The 22,539-nt window shown below is 44.8% G+C and overlaps 1 protein-coding gene across 1 annotated transcript in view; it reads right to left on the reverse strand.

Moving 5' to 3' along the window:
* Nucleotides 1–18,321, reverse strand: part of slc16a10 (solute carrier family 16 member 10) — a 77,991-nt gene extending 59,670 nt beyond the window's left edge. The window contains exon 1 of the mRNA XM_059982933.1: nucleotides 17,806–18,321. Coding sequence (XP_059838916.1) covers nucleotides 17,806–18,196 — 391 coding nt within the window. The 5' untranslated portion in view covers nucleotides 18,197–18,321. The remainder of the gene's footprint in view (nucleotides 1–17,805) is intronic.
* Nucleotides 18,322–22,539: the final 4,218 nt, after the last annotated feature.

The raw sequence follows: 22,539 nt of genomic DNA on the forward strand, positions 1-22,539 counted from the left end.
GTACTTGATTTGGTATTGAGAAATGAACCTGGTCAGGTGTCAGATCTCTCAGTGGGAAAGCATTCTGGAGATAGTGATCACAATTCTACCTCCTTTACAATAGCATCGGAGAAAGATAGAGGTATTCTTATAGTGCTTTTGGAAACCACATCAATTTTTGGGTATAGGTCTCGTGGAAGGTGCCTGCCACAAGCCCGCTGTAGGTCCCTTGTCAGCATACATGATAGCAGGCCAATAGACGTCTGAGCCTACTAGGGCAACATGTGATAAGATTGGTGCACAGGGCACTCCTGTCCAGGTGACCATTTCAGACCAAAACTGACCACTTAAAGCTTCCTGCAAAATCTCAAGAGCTTCTCAGCACAACGAAAATCAATCTTAATCTCACTACAGATCCCGTTCGTAGATTGTGTTCCAGAAATGGTGTCCCTCCACTCCCTTGGAGATCATACAAAATACCCAACATAGAACAAATCGATTGTACAATTAATTTTGACTTGTTTCTGGGTGATCTGACTTACAATTTGGCAAACCAAGAATGCAATCTGCCACTTATACAAAACACAGCAAGGATTCCAGCAACTGCTGAAACTATCAGACGTGCACCTCAAAAAGCAACATATTTAGCCTTCAGGGTGCCTTTTATAACATCAAGACAATCCAAGGTCAAAGCCATTCTCAAGATCAGTCACCGTTGTGAATGTGGAACACCTGGTCAATTTGTGCACTGCAAGATCCCACAATCAACAAAGAAAAAAAAAAATCTGTATTTTAAAATATATGATCCTAATTGACAATAATGCAATAGCTTGCCAATCCCCCTAGAATGAAATAGCAAACCTAGTGTCACAGGATCGATGAAACAGGGGTACGAGCACTTTCAGAATCACTCCTTGCTGACGGGAATAATGGGAAAAAGATACAAAGCAAAGCTCAGGGATGCCCAAGACATGGCTTCTTTCACAGAGCAGAGACGAGCTTGCGGTTCTCCTTCTCAGGACACGATGTTTGAGCTCACCAGCGAGCGGGTGAGAATAAGCCGCAGTACCGGGTCTCGGTTCCCGGCTGTGTGCACGGAGGCGGATTTCAGCCAAGGCAGAACATGGGTCTTCCGGGCTCTGCGGGACCACTGAGCTGTTGATGGGAAGGAGCAGAATCTGGAGGAGAAAAGGCCAGGCGCGCCACATCCTACTCTGATGCCCTGACAGCTAATACGCTTGTCAACGTTGACAGGCTGGAACTTCTATGGAATCGGATTGAAAACATTTTCCTCTTCAAGGGATCAGGGCAATGAAACATTGAAAGGAGGAAATAACTAAGCCATCTTTTCCCAACACCAACCACAAAAGAAACCATCACCCTCCTACCTTCCTAAACCACTTACTGTGAATAAATCTTTCCTCCCCACCCCATCTCCACCCGAACCATTGTCACTAGAGTAATTGGCTCCTTAAGGTTGTTAGAGCCGGGGATGGTAACAGGAATGAGCTCTCAGCTCCTTATTAAATGCTCCCAATGACATGTGCCTCATAGTCTCTGACAGCCAAGGCCAGCTCCTGGCCCACTACTAGCCCAGCGAACTGTTTCTAAAGACAGGAGGAGCAAAGGTGGGTTACTGTTGCTTTAAAACCAATCTGCTGCGGTTGGTGGTTCACCCAGGAGAAGGAAAACTCTGAACTCAAACCTCTGCTGCCTTGCGCCGAAACCCACTCACTGGGAAGGCTTCAGGATTTCTCCCAAATCCAGACCTGGAGTCCCGAGGGCAGTCCTACCTCGAGTTCAACACTGACTGGCAACTCCCATGACGCTGCTAGTAACAACTGTGTCGGTCTCTGCCGTTCTGGTTTATCATATGCGTGGAGAGGGGGAGCTTGCTACATAGGCAACTGCTTGCTCTCCATATTGGACTGCCCAGGCTTGCGTATCTGGACGGCTAGGACACAACGCCCATGGTCGACAATGACTGATGGAGACCTCACTCACTCAATCCGAGTATCATAGGGGACAATTCAAAGTGCAAGATCCCACAACCAAAAATGAATGCTGACAGTACAGTATAGTGATAAATAAAATATTAATTAATGCCACCTTTTAAAATAGTTCTATGGTGCCTTTATTGATTCAACATACATTTATCATCAATGCGTGCAGTATACAACCCTGAGATTTGTCTTCCCGCAGACAGCCACGAGACAAAGAAACACCATGGAACCCGTTCAAAGCGTCAAAAAACCCAAGGCGCCAAAAAATAACAAATCACATAAATGGCAAAGAGGGAGTAAATTACACACAGAATACAAGTCAGAGCTACAACGGTGCTTAACAGCAACTCTTTTAAGCTCATCTGCGGAAGCAGCTTAATTTCTATCTTTAGTGTCCGTCTATTTTCCTTTGCAAGGTGGATGCGGGTCTGTCGGAAACCCTGACCTGAAGTTACACCCAGGTCAGGGTCTCCGACAGACCCTGCGGTGCTGGGACCCCTCCTGGGAGCTCGTGACAGGCTGCTTTTCGGTATCCCAAGGACACGGCCTGGAAGACAAGTGTGCCTTCAGAGTTCCGAGGCTTTGTCACCCTGTGTATGAGCCGCCTCTCTGCCAGAGCCCCCGAATGAAGCGTCGTTCCATTTTCACCCACATCAGGTAGGCTGTCAGGGGCTCTGTACTCAGCAGATCGCTCGTGCGCTCTCCCCACCCCACCCCCCCATTGTTGGGATAAGTTTGTTGCCAAATCTCGAGTCGGTGAACTGGGTGGGGGGGGGGGGGCTGAGGCAGGGGAGTGACCTCTTTTTCCCCTTTATTTGGGAGAGAGAGCCTGTAGTATGTCCAATGGTCAGATGAACGATTAGTTTCTGTCATACTGCAGATCGTGGTCTTATTGGGGCTTTGCTTGGTGGGTGGAGGGTGCTGATGCTGTTTGCTGAAGTGAGGGAGGGAGAGGCTCATTGATTTGGTGCTGCTTGTGTGTGAAGGGGAGGGGGGAGATTAGGGGGCCTTTGGGGTTCTAAGGTTGTTACTGTCACTTAGTGCCCTCGGTTTTCCTGCGAAGAACAAGACTTTCAAGAAGGTGAATATGACAAATAAACTCTTCTCGGGCTTCAAGCGGGTAGATGTATCATTTATAACTGACGTTTCGATGACAAACTCTGCCTATGCCCAGGTGTCATCCCTGAAGATGACAGAGTTTGTCATCGAAATGTCAGTTATAATTGATACCTGTACCCAGCTTGAAGCCTGGGAAGAGTTTATTCAACAAGAATTTCAGTTTGTATACGCATCTCTGAAACTAAATGGAACTACTGAATATTAAACATCAAACCAGTGTCCTTGAAACAGCCTAGGAACAGTCCAGTCCACTTCAATTTAGCGCTGTGTCATTCATTAGCTACAAGGCACAGAGACAGTCTGTTCCAATCAAAATTGTGTAAGATAGCAACTAGTCCACTCCATCCTTTTAAGAGGGGAGATGGCATTTTTAGTGACGATTTTCTAATAGTGCCACACTAACTTGGCATTGGATCAGAATGCTGCACTCAAGTTGTCAGAGAGTGTGAACTGAAATCACAGCACTCCAAGACAAGAGTGTTATCAAATATGTGATGGATTACATTTTGAGGGAGGCTTCCAATTAAGCACCAGCAGGGTGTGTGATTTATCCACAAATACATAACAGAAAGGCTTCTAGCTGTTAAACAAGTTTCGTGGCAATGAGTACATGACCTATTCACTGTCTCTACTCCTGTATCTACACACACAGCCATTCAACCAATACATGTTGGTTGACAGTACTCCAGCGAAGCCCGATGGCAGTTTACCACTAGACACATGTAATTTGCTTTTAGCTAATCCAGCATTATCTCATGAGGGTAAGTGGTTCCAACAGCTACTGTAATAAAAGTTACAATTAAAAGATCAGCAAATCCATAGCGGACGGGTTAGATAACACGTATTAACTTGAGCTTTTGCTGGTTACCCAGGATAAAGGTCTCTTGTCAAAGTCGTTTTGTTATCGAAGTGCGTATCATATATGTCATTATATACTACCTTGAAATGTATTTTCTTGCAGGAACAGACAAATACAATAGAATTTATGAAAAGCTAGACGTAAAGATTGACAAACAACCGACAAGCAAAAGAAGCCAAGCTGCGCAAATCACAAATAAATTATGCTGAGAACTGTCGAGTCCTAGAAGGCGAGTCTATAGGCTGTGGAAATGTTCGGAGTTAGTGTGAAGTTATCTAACCTGGTTCAGGAGCGTGATGTTTGAAGGGCAATACCGGTTTCGGAACCTGGTGGTGTGGGACCCATGGCTCCTGTACCTTCTACCTAACTGTAGCAGCCAGGAGAGAGCATGGTCTGGACACTTGGCTTCCTTCATGATGGATATAGGCTTTGTGCTGCTCAATGGTGGGGAAGCTCTGCTTGTGACAGACTGGGCTGTAGGCCTTTCTGTGGAGCAGTTCGGTACATCGGCAGCTTACAACTTACTTAGAATGAAAGGATTAACATCTCACGAGACAGGTTTATTTTGAAGCCTCGTGCAATTTAGTTATCTTTAAAGCACAATTTTCTACAATACTGGAGGTTGTTAGAAATATTCAGGGAAGCAGCTATGAAGCCTCAGAAACAGGTTTAATATCTCGGGTCAATGACACATCATCGGAACTTGCAACACCCACCCGGCAGAGATTTCTTCTCACTTTTCCAGCTCTGATAGCTGTTAACCTGATAAGTTAACTGTGTTTCTTACTCAGTAGAAAAAGCTGCCCCACCAACTGAGCATCGACAGCATTATTTTATCTTTATTATTCTGACATTGCACTCCACGTCATAATCAGCAAGGCTGGGATCCAGACTGAAATGCAGAGAAAGCAGATTTGTATCTAGATGGAATTGCAAGCAATAAACTAATAAAAGTTCAATTAGCAAGTTCCTTTGAACTCTAATTTTGTAGGAGCTGCAAAAACATGAAATCAATTATCAGAAGCTCACAGAGGAAAATAACTATTTATATAGGGAATTAGCGGTTATGATGGGTCAACTGACCTTTGCTTCCATAGATTAGATCAGCGTGTGGTAGATACAAAAGCTGAGAGAGTTCTCATAGCTGATTTCTTATCATTGAGGTTTTTAACAAGCTTAGCAAATTGCTGCAGCAGGTAAGTTCACTTCGAAGTCTAAAAGCTGCAAATGCAGAACATATTACTGCTTAAAAATCCAAGTGTAAAGGTTCTTGCCTTCAATGGTCCCTAGCAGGTGCTGCAGGGAACACCCTGTATGTATGTTCTGTATGTATGTTTCACTGTAGGTTCCATTACTGGGATGTGCCCTCAGCAAAGCACTGAACTTAAGGTAGCAGTGGCTTTCAGGAGATGGGCTTTTGCAGAATGGATCTTCGGCGAGCATTCATTGATCAGCTTTTCTGCACCATTTCCCGAGTGGAGAGTTTATTCAGTTCTCTCTCAATGACGTGGCAGTTCTTCTGATTCTGGGTTCTCGCTCAGGCTGTGCAAGGCTAATGTGGGGGGTGTGAAAAAGGAGGCTGGAAATAACCACCCCAATATTGTCAAGATTCCAGCTGACACCATTTTTAGAAGGAACTTCCCCTTGGACAATGAGACGACCTGTTTGACTCTGACAGCAGTTTTCCATTGCAAAATGGAATCTACTTCAAATGAGTAGCTAAGACCTTGTCTGCAATCCTCAGCTTCATAGTCTCAATGTATGTCCAAATTACGTTTAACCACAAAAAAAAGTGTTTTCGTGAAACTGGCCAGTGAAAAGGGAGGCAGCTCTGTGACATAGCCAGTGGAGCTTCTACCGCACGGCTCCAGTGAGCCGAGTTCAATTACCATCGCTGGTGCTATTTGTGTGGAGTTTTCCCTGTGACAGCACAAGTACCTTACCAAAATATCCCATTTCTTTCTGTATCCCCAAGAAGTGATGCTGATAGGTTAAGCGGCCAGTGTAAATTACCCCTTGAGTGTGGGTGGCTGGTGGGCTCCAGGCGGGGAGAATAAAACAGAGTTATTGTAAATTGGTGCATGATGGTCAGTGTGCCCAAGTGCTCATTTATTTGCTGTTACAATTTTACAGAGAGTCATGGGTACATGGAATGCACTGCCAGGGGCGGTGGTAGAGGCAGATACATTAGGGACATTGAAGAAACTCTTGGGTAGGTGCATGGCTGATAGGAAAAAATAATAAGTACTTTATAGATCCTGAGTGGGAAATTCTTGTCAGAGCAGCAACATTTAAAAACACACTTAGCAGTGTGCAGATTTTACTAGTAACATACAGAATACACAACATGCAATAATGTATGACTACTGTACCATGATGTGCGTTTTTCTGTCGCACAGAGATGTGAACTGTTGTGTATACTTAATGCATTTGGTAGGAAATGGGGTTATGTAGATGGGGAGGTTAGATTGACTACTTAAAGTAGGTTAAAAGGTCAGCACAATATTGTGGACCACAGGGCTTGTGCTGGTCTGTAATAATCTCATCGAGTTGCAGCCAATAAATTCTATTCAAAGCTCCAACACGGTTACAATTCCTCTGCCAAAACTTTACCATGTTGAACTCTCTCACCCCCTTCCACAGCAGTCCCACAGTCCTGCTTTCCAAGTTCTTCCTCCTGATACATCTGTTTGGCTCCAATGCCAATATCTCAAAGTTGGGACACCAAATCAGGACAGAAGAATTGGTGAGCGTCAAGTGAAATTTCTCCTCTAGTGAATATCAGGAGTTGTTCTTTTATAGCCAGACTTTGAACAGCTGCTAAACCAGGGGTTCCTAATCTTTTTTTTTGCCATGGACCAACATACCATTAAGCAAGGGATCTGGAAACCCCTGTGCTAAACCCTGACACAAGTCCCAATCTATACCCAATAGCCCCAAGGATGTGACTGCACGTTTATTGCAGAAAACCGCTTCAGGTTTATTTTTCAACATGATACTTGTAGCCTGGTTGTTGGGGGTGAGTGCTTTGAGGCTCACAGCTGTGTGACCAATCCAACACCGAAGCACTATCAAAATGAAAGGTTGCGTGCCAATGTGAAGCCAAATCTGAGCTTAGAAAGCAGAGATCTCAAAAAAAAAGTCATTGCTGCAGTCTGATTCTCGGGGACTCTGCGACTCAGAGGGTTAGGTCAGAATTAACTTCGAGAGGAAAAAGTCAATCCAAATCAAAAACCTGCTCAAGCATAAAGTGGCCCAGGGGAACTGCCGATCTGTGAGAAAGCCAAATTTTCCACAACCACAATGTGGCAGCAGTTGCAGTGTCAATGAGGATTCAGAGGAGACATACAGCATTACGAAGTGAATTATCCTGACTAGGCAAAATACTGGACTGGCCGACTCCTCTAGAGGAAAGTAAAGCTGACACGTTCAGGGGCTGTCGGACCCTGGTCAGTATCCGGGCTCCAGCCGAACGCAACCCAACATGCTGGCACAAACGGTGAGAATTCTGCGGCCTCAGCTCCCATGGACATTGGTGCAATCTTACTTCAGGTCAGGAGGCTGTGGGTGCACTACCCTCCAGGTTATCTGGTAAATCGCCTCGCTGCTTGCGGGAGCTTGCTGCACTTCCTAAGTCAGTGCAGAGTCTTTAAAATGGAAGACCTGAGCATGGTGTACTAAATTTGAGGGACGTGGTTAGGGTGGATAGTGAGAAACTTCACCTCTTCCCCCCTCCCCAACCCCATGGTAGACATGTCAATCACCAGTCAGCATTTTGAAGATTCAGGGAAGAATTTAGGTACTGTTCGTGGATGCAGGTGCCACCAAAATTAAGTATCTTGGCACTTGAATTATGAAGGCAGAGCTGGCTGCAAAATAGCTTCAGATAAATGGGACTAGTACAGATGGTTGGTATGGACATGCTGGGGAAGAGGAGGCTGAAGATGCATTTCCCTCTGCTATATAACTACTTCATTGTATGTAAAGTACTTCGAGAACTGTTTCACGTGAAAACTACTAGTCATCAATCATAGCATCTCTTGACCACTTTTGATTAATACAAATTGAATTTAATGGTTGCATTTTCCAGGAATGTGGGGGCAGCTACCCAGACGGTGGGAAGCTTTCTCTCTCACTCCCTTTTAAATCTACTCATCTTTTCTCTGGTCCTGCTGAAGGGTCTCGGCCCAAAAGGTCGACTATACTGTACATCACCCCACACCCCCTCCCCCAGAGTTCCTCCAGCATTTTGTGTGTTGCTTGAATTTCCAGCATCTGCAGATTTTCTCTTGTTTCTAATTTGCAGTTACTGACATGATAATTTAAGGTAACAATGATAACCTACAACTTAAATCACAATACAAGACTGAATGGGGGCAAATAGAAATGCAAGTTTTCCATGAAAGGCAAAACACACTAATTATATATTAACAAAGTGTTAGAAAAATTCTTTGCTTAACTATGTAAATTTAATGATAAAACCAAGCATTCTCTTGGTAACATAAACCTTTCCTTTACATTGTTTAAAACAGATGATTTTTACCTGACTTTTTCTAAACTTGATAAAAGGTCATTGACTGAAAACACACTACTTTTCTCTCTAGCCTGTTAAACATTTCTAGCACTTTGGCATTTCCTGTTCATGACAAATACAATGTCTGCAAATTAAAACAAAGCACAGAGACCACCAAATAATTGTAGATTAGTACAGATGGGTACTTTGATGTTTGCTATGGTAATTAGTATTAATTTAAACCAACGTTCACTGCATTAATCTATTAAATTAAATTTCATCAACCAATACACAATTCATCTCAATCAGAAAGGGATCAATTTTTAAACACTGATTTGATAACTAATTAACAAAACAGAATTGAGATAAAGATGAAGCAGCGAATCGCAATTTCTAAACAATATAACCTCAAAAGGGGCATCATGCAAAATGTAAATTCCTCAGTGCCTAGGAAACAACGTGTGCAACAATGAAGAATGCTCATCTCCTTGCATGTACCAATGAATGCAGAGTTAGGAGCACAGAACATGTTTACGGCTTCATTTGACCCAATATGTGAAATATACGACAAAAGAGAATCTAGCATAACCCCAATCACCATCAACTATCAAACAAACTATGGAAAGGCAATGCAAAGCCATGTGAATTATTCTGAATTCTTCTTATTAATATTATTATTATTATTGAGAATTGAGCACATCGAAATGAAATGCTGTGCAGGGAAGCAGTACCCATCTGTGATGAACTACGTATACCTGTCTGGACACGCCCCCCCCCCCCCCCCACTGACTGTGCCTGTGGCTCCTCCCACAGACCCCGGTATAAAGGCGATTGGAGCCACAGACCCTTCCTCAGTCTCCAGGATGTTGTATGATGGTCACTTGCTGCTTGTGCTTTCTTCCAGCCAATAAAAGCCTACCTTAACCCACGCCTCAGAGTTATTGATGGTGCATCACCATCAAGGGCCCTCACCATCCAGACCACACTCTTCTCTCACTGCTGTCTTCAGGAAGGAGGTACAGGAGTCCCAGAACTCACAGCACTGGGGTCAGGAACAGTTATTAACCTTCAACCATCAGGCTCTTGAACCAGTGGGAATAACGTCACTCATCCAATCACTGACCTGTTCCCTCAAGCTATGGACTCACTTTCAAGGATTCTTCTTCTCGTGATCTCAACATTCACTGCTTGCTTATTTTCTTCTTCTTTTGAATTTGCACAATTCGTTGTCTTTTGCACATTGGGTATATCTCTGTCTTGTTGGGTGTGAGCTTTTGCTGATTCTGTTATGGTTTCTTGGATTTAATGAGTATGCCCACAAGAAAACAAATCTCGGGATGTCATTTGTACTTTGATAATTAATTTTCCTTGAACTTCAATATTGCAACACTGGCTCATCATCATCAGTGAAAACCCGCCAAGATCTACTGGCTAAAAACCAACACAGCTCTTCATACATGACCGACATGATTGCTCCAATTCTATTCCACTAACAAGAAACACTGAAGTCTTGTAAAGTACAAGGACAGTTCAGTCAGTCTGCCATATGTTAATCCAGCCACCTAAAGCTGATTTCACAGTGCGCTACAAGGTAAAACTAACTTCACTTCCTGTAACCCTCAGATAGGCAGAATTAGAAATAAAGCAATCCAAGGCCTAATGCTCAAGCAAAATCAGCACAGTGATAAGAATAGCAAGCTAGGAATGTCACCCAAGGGAGTAAGGGGTCAAGGTCATTTTCTTGTTGTAGTACTAGAACAGGGAAGGCTGCTGATGTTGCGCAGGAATCATCTAGTTGGAGGGCTGAGAGCTTAGTGCAACTGCTCAACTTGTGTTAGTGAGAGCACGTGTGGAACTCACGTTGATCTCCTTATCCAAGGATCTATGGAACTGGAGTCAGTTCAGAGAAGGTTCAGGGGGCCAATTTCTGCAATAAAGGGACTGCCTTACAAGGAATGATAAAGCAGCTTGGGCCTCTTACTCACTGGAGTTTAATTGCTCTTGATGAAGTACTAGAAACTGTGGTGAGTTGTGGCCGCAGCTTAATCCATTATGAAATAGTCTCCCCTCCACTGACAAATAACGCTTCTCTCTGCCTTGGGAAAAGCAGCCTACATAATCATGGGCTGCTCCTACCCCAGTTATTCTTTCCTCTCCACCTCCCAGCAGAAGATACAAAGCTTGGAAACATGTCCAGCAATCTCAAGTAAGTAACTTCCTCTGACAAACACACAAAATGCTACCTGACCTGCTGTGTGTTGAGTGTTTTGCTCTGATTTCCAGCATCTAACAGATTTTCTCTTGTTTGTAACTTCCCTTTGTCTACCTGGCCTGTTATTTCCAACAAATCCACCTTCCTTCTTAGAATACACTTCCTCTCACACCACCCAACAGCCAGTTCAGACAGCTGATGCTCAATTCAAAGACTTCTTCCTCATTGATTGAGAATGCATTCTGAAAAGCAGCGGTTATCTCATTTTACCATTTCCATTCGATATTCACATGCTCTGTAATTAATAAATACAGGCCAAGGACACCTGTACCTTTAGCTCTTCTCCAAACAACCCAAACATGGATTTCTACAGCAAAGCTTGGATTTAACATAACACAACTGAGTCAACACAGTTGACCAACAGATCTGAGCAGTTAGCTCAAAAATCACATGGCCATATTGACAAATTCCAGCCAAGCTCAAGTTGACGTTAGTATTTTGACTGTTCTTATTTTCCCACTGTAAAAGAATTTAAAATGTTCACCACACAGCAACTCTTGCTTATGGCCCCACATTTATAAGTGCTGTCATGAAGTAATGAGACACACAGAAAGCTAATGTTTAAACGAATAAAACATGAGAAACCATTGATATTTTGCATTGTTTCCCATCACATAGGTATATTGTTAAAAAAAAATATGGAAAGACTGGTTTAGATTCAGAGGCAACAGGCTCCCTGTCTGCATCTAAAATATCCCTTAAAAACCAAGTGTTTTATCTTCTGCATTCACAGCCCCTTGTTTGATTGTGTAGAGCCTCTGCATTCTTGAGTCATAGTGGAGGTACTCCAGCATCTAGTCACCAACTTTGGGCAAGGGGTGGTTCTTGGAATATAGCTGGGCAATAATGACAATGGGCTGGGTGTCGGTGTCTACAAGACAGACTTGATGAGCAAAGGCAAAGGTGATGTGCAGATTGGGAGTGCAGGGAGGGAAAGGACAGGAGACAGCAGAATCAGAGGAAAGAGGGGAAATGATTATTGGAATTTGGAGAAATCAGTGTTAATGCCATCATATTGGAGAGTGGAAAGGCAGAATGAGATACTGGTCCTCCAAATCTGTGCCCAGCTTCATTTTGGCAGATGGAGGCAGCCCTGGAAAGTCATCCATCATGGCGCATTGTGCAACCAAAGGTCGTATCCATGATGTGAAATCACTGCCCCATCCCTACCCATTCCCCCAAACCTCAGATACACCCCAATACCGTTCCAAACTAAGTTACCATCTTCCCTTTTAGTTGAGATCTATGCCAGAAAAGTCTATAAATGGCAAAAGATCCTAGCCGATTTAGACATAGTAACACCCATCTAATTAAGTTAGATTCCACCCCCCCACCTCACGTCATTGTTAAAGTAACAATCATCACAATACGGAGAGAGACATTAAAATTATAGAGGCTTCATGCGTGCAATTAAATGTCAGTGCCTTTCAGGAACTTTGATATCTCAAAACCGATGGTAATACAACCTTTGATGACAACAGTTAAATTATGGCAGTGACATAACCAAAATATTTACACATAACCTATAAAAGATGATATGTAGTTAATCTGATTATCTCAAACCCAGATTTCAAGGCAAAATAATCAGAAGCAGGTCCCTACAGTTTTACACATGGCAAGTGACAATTAAGTCTGATCCAGAGACTGAACACAACTTTCCACACCGGTGTGTGCATTAGAAGTGCTTGCAAGGATTCAGAGAGTGCATTACAGTCAACCCTTCTGTTGAAGCCACTTGGGTTAACAGAAATTTGTCCTCATGGAATTCACAAATCAAGAGCCAAAAATCTGATACACTTAACAAAATTTTCTCCCACCAGATCGATGTGGAAAACAGTAAATAGTATTTTTTTCCTAACTCTCATCTCTTGGATCTCACAGATGAAGCAGCTTCACACTGCAGAATATTATTATTCAGACTGTTTTCAGGAATGCAAACCCTGCTCCTCGTAACACAGGGGCTGCCCGTACCACATTCGGTAACCAACCACGTCAAGACAAGTCCTTAACCCCGCCCGGTCCGGTCCTGAAAATTAGTTAACCAACTGGGCCCGGCAAATTCATCAACCCACTCAGCTTCGGCGGTTCATGTAAAAATGGTCAGTGATCGCCAAAGCGACAAGTTCCCATATCAAAAAAAAATTCTGTTGTGGGAGAGACCAGATTCACAACTCAGATCACTTCTGTGGGCCAGTTGCAGGAACACTACACATTTCCAGGGATCAATTCCTAAGCATCCAGCAGGCAGAGCAGTAACATCCCGCCACCCAACTACAGTGCCAATTAACATACAAAGCATAACTATTGCCGATGATTCTATACAGCCCACATGTGGAACCTCCCTCCCAGTGTTGACATAGGTGAGTATCGCCTGTGTATTTGCAGCTCACGGACAAAGAGTGTTGTCACTACCTGTACCAGTCAATGCACCTTCTTATTCAACTCTTATTCTAGGCAACACGCTATTCTACACTAGAATGTGAGACTTAAAGCAAAAACTGACACCCACCTACACAAGGTGAATGGGTACTGGACCATTAGTCTAGACAAAGAAGCAGGTTTTGAAAGGGGGGGGGTGGGAAATGAAGCTTACAGTTTAGAACAGAAACTCCAGTTAAAGTCTCCATCAGATGAAAATAATCAATGTCAAAAATGATCAAATTCCAGAATGACTTACAAGCCAGACTTGGAATGCAGAGCAGAGATAGAAAGGGTGTGAACATAGATCAGGGGTTCCCAATCTGGGGGAGGGGGGTGGTTTCCATGGAACCCCTCTTTTAATACAAACCTAGTATTGGCACAGAAAGGGTTAGGAAGCTGCTCTAAAATGGACTGTGGACTGGAAAACAAAGGTGAGAATTTCAGTGCAATGCTTCTCTGGGAGTACTGGAAAATCGAGACCAGCAGGCATAGATGGCAAGCAAACCAACTGTAAAGCTTGGAGTCGGTACGAGCAAACACGGAGATCACGATGTTCAGGAGCTAACACGGGGTTCGGGCTGCAAGGTCGATGAGTGGATTACTATTACGTTTGAACATAAATGGATTTAATATTGCAGTTTCTACTGCACTGTAACTCAGACCGGTCATGCCATACAAACAGTCTGCCATCATGGCTATGGGTCACATATAGAAATGATAGTAGATACAATGGCCAAGTTGAAGGGAGTTATGTGACCATGCAGGTAGGGCATAGATGGAATTAGTCAAAGTTGACATGATCAGCAAACAAGTTGTGGGCTGTTTTACGGCAGCAGTTCCACTCAGAACGAACTTGCACAATTTCTCATAAATTCACCCTTTGTCCTCACATCCAGTGGGACCTGACTAAATAAATATTATCTCCAAGAAAGCACGACAACACCTCTACTTCCTCAGGAGACTGCGGAGGTTCAGCATGTCATCAAAAACTTTTGTAAACTTCCATAGAGGTGTGGTGGAAAGTGAGCTGACTGGTTGCATTATGGCCTGGTACAGGAACACCAATGCCTTTGGGCGGAAAATCCTAGCAGATTCAGCCAACTACATCATGGGTAAAACCCTCCCAACCATTCAGCACATCTACATGGAATATTGTCGTAGAAAAGCAGGACCCATCATCAAAGATCCTCAGCAGCCAGGCCATGCTCTCTTCTCGCTGCTGCCATCAGGTAGAAGGTACAGGAGCCTCAGGACTCACATCACCAGGTTCAAGAACAGTTACTACCCCTCAACCACCATGCTCTTGAACAAAAGGAGATAACAATATAGGAATCCTTAAGTGAGTGTAGTTATGTAACAGATGCCATATTATTTCATTCTTGTTATTTATATCTGCATTAGTACAGTTTGCTTTCAGTTTATAAATCCTGTTTACAGTCACTATTCTATAGATTTGCTAAGTATGCCCACAGATAAAGAATCTCAGAGTTGTATGTGGTGACATGCATGTACTCTGATAATAAATGTTATTTTGAACTGACAGGGACTGCAAAAAACCAGGGGTCACAACTTCACTAAAGGGTCAACTGTTCAGGACAAATGAGAAACTATTTCGGAAGACAATAAACTACTGAAATTCTTCAGCCAAGAGGGGAGTGGATGTTCAGTTACTGAGAATATTCATGGAAAAGTCACTAATATTAAGGGAATCAAAGGAAGTGGGGCTGGTGCAGGAAAGCGTTGAGGTGAAGGATCAGCCCTGAACTTAATGGTGCCTCATTTTCTCCCACCAATGCCCTTGCTACTACACCCATCCAGGCAACACCCATGTTAAAGCGGTACAGTCTGCAACTGGCACAGGAGGCAGCCAAGGAATTTTGGCAACATGATAGTGGGTGTTACTGTATTACCCTGATGCCTTGCTTACGGCCACATACCAGTTGTGCTCACTTAATGGCATTGTGCATGATGGACCAGCCTACAGTACTGTGCAAATCATATATATATATATTATATACATATATAGATATATATATATATATATAGTTAGGGTGCCCAAACCTTCTGCATAGTACTACAGTAATTTTATATATTATATCACAACTGTACATCTGTTACAAAAAAAACATTTCATGACCCACGTTAGTGATTCTGATATGGGACTCCATTTCAAACCGAGAGTGGAAAGGAGACAGGGGAAGGGAGAGATAAGGAGCAGGAAGCATCAGAGCCATCCTGTAATGATCAATAAACCAATTCTTTGGAATCAAGTCACCTTGCCTGGCACCTCAAGGCTGGGTGTGTCTGCACCCACACCACCCCCTGCCACTACTTCTCTGCCACCTGCCCCACACCCCTCCCATGGCACTTTACCCTCCCAATTCCCAACATTCCCTCAAGATTTACAAACTCACTCTCCACTCCATGGCAAATGCAGTACAGTGCAAAAGTGTCTTCAGCACCCTAGCTAAGACCTTCGCCCAGTACTTAAAAATCCTAACAAACCCACAACCTCCTCCTCCTGCTCATCTAAATGAGATGCTGAAACATTCGACACTCTCTCAGATACCTGGAAATTTTTTCCATTCCCATGAATGAACAGCAAACTGCAAGAACTTGCAAACATACAACACTGTTAAAATTCCAGAAAGACATTCAGCACTCAAAGGTTGGTGTGATGTGTGTAAAGCACTGGGCATTTTCTCCAGATGCTCTTTTAAAGAGCCTGGAAGTCCATTGTGATAGTGGGTTTGACAGCAACCAGCACTGCAGTCCCTTCTTGGGACAATCAAAATACAGATGCTGAAAAAATCCTGGGATACAAAAAAAAATCAATAAAGTATGCCTGTCTGTCTGAAAATGCTGAAGGCCCTCAGCAGGTCAGACAGCATCTGCAGACACTTTGTTAGAGCACTTCTTTCATCAGAAGCGTTAACCCTTTGTGCGGACCCATTCAGATTGGGAAAGCATCGACAGCTCACAGGTTGCTGCTTGCCAAGCGCCAGCTGAGGGTATTACAATACCTGGGTAAGTAAGGCCAATTGAATTCCCTTCTTTTTCAGCAACAACATCAAGCAGCCTCTGTCCAGACTCCCCATTTACCCCATGGTCCCTAAATGCACCCAGCGTTTCATCGAGAAGCCTTGGAGTCAGCAGGCTAAGCAAGTGTCTCAGAAAGGCAGTGTCCATTATTGAGGACTTCCGGCACCCAGGGCATGCCCCTTTCTCACTGTTACCATCAGGTAGGAAATACAGAAGCCTGAAGGCACACACTCAGCGACTGAGGAACAGCTTCCTCTCCTCAGCCATCCGATTCCTAAATTGAACCCTTGAGCACTCCCTCACTTTAATATATTTTTATTTCTCCATTTTGTACAATTATAATCCATTCAATACACATATACTGCAATTTATTATTTTTTCTCTTCTAGATTATGTATTGCATTGAACTGTTAGGTTACCAAACTTCAGGACCCATGCCGGTGATAGTAAACCCGATTCCGATTCTGGAGTCACCACCTCCAACTTGAAACTGCTACAGAAAGCTCGTCACTTGTTAAACAGTGATAAGTGGTATCAGTAACTATTCTGAACACATGAAATTAAACCAGTATTGCCCACAAACCCAAACTCCGAATTGGCAGCACTGGCATCATGGTGGATACCCAATTACACATATACCATGTGGGATATGATGCAATTTATACCACAGGCTCACAAGCAAACTACAGAGCTACTGTATTTTCAAGGCAAAGGGATGATCACTATTTTGGGACCCCTGCATCTGCTGCCATTGATGTCGCCCAACCCGGTGAATTCCTGCACCGCTCGTCTCCGATCCAGATTCTCGCTTCAGTGCCGACACCAGAGAGTGCGCAAATGAGGCGGCCAAAGGTACTGAGAATCATGTTTCTATGACTATAGTCACACCTATTAAATAGCCCCGCGGTGTTCACTGTGTGACTGCCAATGCTGGATCACACATTTGAATCATTCATCAGCACCACAATCTGTTTTCTTGCACGTTACGTTTCAAAGAATTAGTGTCTTCCTCTTCAATTCTGTTCAATACAGGTGACAAGGGAACCCATCCCAGCGGTTTCTTTCTCAGATGCTGCAATTATACCAACCTGAAATACTCAGAATACAAACTACAATCCTACTGATTAGTTATGTGCTCTACCGGTTTCTGCGAAGCTCCAAACTATTAACATATTGAAATATATGGACTAATGTCAATATTTTCACCGATAATGTAATGCTGGCAATGCAAATCACTGGTTGATTATCTCAATTATGAAAACAACGGTCCTGAAATAACAGAATTGTCTTGGACAAGAATTTAGCACATTAACTTTGAACGTAACAGCAACCTTAGGGGATTTAAGAGAGGTGGCACACTCCCCATCCACTCCACAAGCAACGAGTGCCCTAACGGGGAGGACGATCATAAGCCAGCCAAAAGGCACCAGCACATCGGACAGGCCGGCAGGTATAAGCGCGTAACCCATATTACAGGAACAGCGAAGTTTCACGGCATGTGCCCGGGTTACTAAACCTAATTCTGGGTCTGAAACGTACGCTCGCCGCACAGCAGCGGGCTGGGGCATAGTGTACACGAGCAGCTCTTGTCTCTTACCTGTCTTAAACTGCAGATGTTTGTCTTCTGTGCCCCCGAAATTTTCCAGCAGGGACAGATACAGTAGCCCGAAAGAGTTCTGGATGCCAAAGACCGAGCCGTTACACCACATGGAAGCCAACATCACCACCCAGCCCCAGCCCCCCTCGGGAGGGTCGACCTGTCCGGGCGCCGTCCCCGGGTCGGGGGTAGAAGGAGGCCCACCGCCGGGATCATGGTTATGGGTGGTCTCTCCCCCTGCCAGACGCAGCTGGGTCTCCGAGTTCGCTCCCACCTCACCATTCAGCGCCTCCTTGCTCTCTGTCAGAGGCTGACGGGCCGGTTCGCCGTCCCTCGCCTCCTCTTTCCCCTGCCCCTGACCCCCAACTCCTGGCTCCAGACTCTCGCTCATATCTCAGCCGCGGGTCAGGACCAGCCGCGACAAGCGCTCTGAACCCCGCCTGGCCCCTGTGTCAGCGCGGGCGGCAGAACCCTCCCCACGCCGGAGTCCTGCCTCGCCTCCCCTTCCCTTGACAATCAGACACTTCCTACGGGAAAGAGTCGCTGCCTCAGTCTTTTAAATGGTTACAGATTGGACCCGCCCTTCGCCGGCGCCCACCGCCCATTAAGGCATTCGCTGCAAGTCGGACCTCTGCCATTGGCTGCCGCAACTGTCTATCGAGTGCTGGAGCGGGTTGCTGTATTGCTGGTGGGGGATGAAACGGAGCGAGGGGAAGGGAGGGAGGGGGTGGTGAAGAACATCGGGTTGCGGAAGGCTGGAACCCGGCTGGGAATTTGAAGGGAGCAATGTGTCAGGGGGTTGGTTGGCAAGCGAAGTGGGATTAATGGGGGTGTCAGTGACACCGTTTGGTCAGGGCGCGGGAGTAAACTCAATGGCTTGACCACAAGGCCTGCCCGCAGAGCGGGATCGGGCTGCAGGATGGAAGCAGCAGCTCTCTGCCCCGCGTATCATTGTCACTGGATTACTGCAAACCGGCTCCATTTCCACATATCCTTCCACCTCCTTCTGCGTGCTTTAAAGATTTACAGATGTCTGAAATACATCTCATGGAAATGTTTGTTTGATGAACTTCAAATAAAAAAAATAAATTACAAAAGAAAATGAAAATCGTAATGTTGAATTTATTGCCTTAGGGCAGGTACTTCGATTGATGTTTAACACAAGGAGCGCAGTAGGTGAAGTAAGGCTCCGCAGTCAGCTCGCCTGCTCCTCGTTTTGAAAGCTCTATGACCTCAGCGAGCAGATGGAGACTCCAGTTTAACACTTCGTCCAAAAGGTGGCATCTTCTGATAGCGCACTATCACTAATCACTCTGCAAACTGAGGCGCACTGGCAGAGCAAAGTAGGAGTTAGTAGCGGAGATTTTTTTTTAATGCCCTACTGTAATCCTGTCCTCTTCTCCGCTGTTCGCCTCTCCTCTGTCTCCAATTTGCATCAACCTGTTGACGGGGTAAATTCAGCAACGAACTCTTTCCTTTCCCATGCTACCCCCTGTCATAACTACACGTGATCCTGGCGTGATGAGTTATCACTGATATAAAGTGGTTACCAATACCGCCTGCATATAGCCCCAACTCAGATCCCCCTGCCCCACCTGTTAGCTAGAAAAGTGTTAGTTGGAGATGAACTCATCGAACGACAGTAAAGTGGTGGTGGTGGTGGTGGTGGTGGTGGTGGTGAGGGGAGCGAAATACCTAGTCCTGTTCCTACCACCTACTGAAAGAAAATTCTAAGCGGTTTTCCTTTCACTTAGTTCGACTTCCACAGATTGTCGCTCAGAATGTCAGACGTTATTCTCTCTCCCTAAACTGGCCCTGAAGCCATTGTGATGGGACTGGAGTCACCCCCCAGGTCACAGCAGGAAAGAATGTTCTTGCCTGTAGGACAATAGTGAACTGTGGGCTCGTACAATAATCCAGTAATTTTGCAGTTATTGTCAGAGGAGAAGGCTACTTTTGCCTAGGCAAGTTTGAAATATTTCTTCCCTTCTGTTGCCTTCAGTTGAATGGTGGGATTTGAATCATTATTATGGATTCATGGTCCAGACCTCCAGCTTAGCCTAAAAACTATTGCAACAGCATCTGGCCTTGTGCAAATGTCCTGGTTTTTTTTCAATGTAGAGCCCACCCCACTTGCTTTCCTTTGGTGTTGTTTTTAGTCTTGGGACATTTTTGGACTGTGGGAGGAAACCAGAACACTTGGAGAAAACCTACACATTCCACAGGGAGGACATACAAACTCCTTACAGAGGACACCAGATCTGAACTCTGAACTATGACCCAAGCGGTAATCGTCTTGGACTAACCACTATGCTACCATGATGCCCACCGGGAGTCGGGATTGTTCTGGCATGGATAAAGGATACGTATTAATTAGACGAGAACCAGTCTTTAGGAAATAAAACCTGCTCACAATTCAACGGATAGTCTGAGACTATTGAAACCAATTATTTGGTGTGGGTTATTCTGATTCTCTACCGATGGGGAAGTCAATGGAGGACCTCCACACTAACTGGTGACCACTGAAACTTTCAGAGGGTGCTCAGGGAAGGCATTAAGTGGACATTCCTTTAATTAGCGCATCATTACAGCACAGGTCAGAACATGTCTGTTTGATCACTTTTACGATATGGCCTCGCTTTTATATTCAGGAAACTATCCCTCAACACAATAACAAAGGAGGTATAATTTAGGTGACTGGAGTTTGTACTTAGATGTTCCCAGATCAGTATTTAAATATAAGATATTTTTAAATTTATTCTGAGATACAACACAGGCCGAACCTGCAGCCCCCATTTACACCGAGTGACAAATTAACCCGCTAACCACACACCTTTCACTTTTCACTTTCTGCCCAGGAATCGCTTCCTACATGACTCCCTTGTCCACTTGTCCCTCCCCACTGATCTCCCTCATGGCACTTGCCATCGCAAGTGGTACAAGTGCCACCCCTGCCCCTACACTCCTCCCTCACTACCATTCAGGGCCCCAAACTGTCCTTCCAGGTGAGGCGACGCTTCAACTGCTAGTCTACCGTTGGGATCATGCTGTGTCCAGTGCTCCCATTGTGGCCTCCTGTATATCGATGAGACCCAGCTTAAATTGGGAGACCGCTTCGCGGTGCACCTATGCTCTGTCTGCCACATAAAACGGGGTTTCCCGGTGGCCAATTCTACTTCCGTTTCCCACTCTGACGTGTCAGTCCATGCCAGGATGAGTCCACACTCAGACTGGAGGAGCAACACCTTATATCCGTCTCAGTAGCCTCCAACCTGATGGCATAAACATCGATTTCTCTATTTCCGGTAACTGAGCGCACCCCTCCCCCCCACACCATTCCCCGTTCTCGCTTCCCTCTCTCACTTCCCTTCTGACCAGCCCATTACCACCTCCTGGTGCTCCTCCCCCCTCCTTTTCTTCCACGGTCTCCTACCCTCTTCTCCAGCCCTTTATCTCTTTCATCCATTAACTTCCCAACTCTTCACTTCACCCCTTCCCCCTCCTAGTTTCACCTATCACCTGCCATCTTGTACTTCCTCCTCCCCTCCCCTACTTTCTCATTCTGACTTCTCCTCTTCCTTTCCAATGCTGATGAAGAGTTTTGGCCTGAAATGTCGACTGTTTATTCTTTTCCATAGATGCTGCCTGGCCTGCTGAGTTCCTGAAGCACGTTGTACGTGTTGCTTTGGATTTCCAGCATCTGCAGATTTTCTTGTGTTTGTAACACACCAGCCCATACATCTTTGCAACGTGTGAGGAAACCAGATCACTCGGAGCCATATTGGCACAAAGTGAACATACAATCTTCATGAAGACCAGATGCGAAACGGGACCCAGGTTGCTGCCACTGTAATAGCATTACCCTGACCCCCTCCCCACCCAGGCTACCCCGCCAACCAATATAATTCTGCTAGGTGGAATGTGTTACCATTGTAAATACATAATTCTGCAAAGTTACCTGTCTAGACTCAAAATCTAAAAATAGGCAATTATTGTAGTTATTAATTTATTGTTGTCATTATGTTTAAAAAGTCTAAAGCATTACCTAGAGGAAGAAATAGATTCTCCACAGAAGATCGGGTTTGAATAAATAGGTTTATGTCTCTGAATCCATGGATGGATTTAGAGTTATTTTATATTGCCAAATCTGTGGTCAGTTCGATTTGGGATCAGAGGAGAGAGTCAACTGTTGTGAGAGTGAGGCCTTGGTCTTCAACAACTACCGAATATTGAATGGACATCAGAAGGAATTTCTTTAGAGAGAGGGTGATGAATCTGTGGAATTAATTGCTACAGACGTTTGTGGAGGCCAAGTCGTGTAAAGGAGACGTTGCGCAACATCATCATTACGTGCTGTGTCGTATGACATGGACAAATATTATCCACGACCATGATTGATCGCGGCAATTTTTTCTACAGAAGTGGTTTGCCATTGCCTTCTTCTGGCCGGAGTCTTCACAATCAGGTGACCCCACTACTATCAATACTCTTCAGAGATTGTCAGTGGTCGCATAACCAGAACTTGTGACGTGCACCAGCTTCTCATATGACCATCCACCACCTGCTCCTGTGGCATCACGTGACCCTGATCGGGGGGCTAAGCAGGTCCTACACCTTGCCCCAGGGTGACCAGCAGGCTAGCTGAGGGAAGGAGCACCTCACACCTCCTTTAGCAGAGACATGGTTTCACCCCCTGATCAATAGTTTCTTGACTACTAAGGCTGTCAAAAGTTA

The sequence above is a fragment of the Hypanus sabinus genome, chromosome 10 (genome assembly GCF_030144855.1).
Source record: "Hypanus sabinus isolate sHypSab1 chromosome 10, sHypSab1.hap1, whole genome shotgun sequence".
NCBI classification, from domain to species: Eukaryota; Metazoa; Chordata; class Chondrichthyes; order Myliobatiformes; family Dasyatidae; genus Hypanus; species Hypanus sabinus.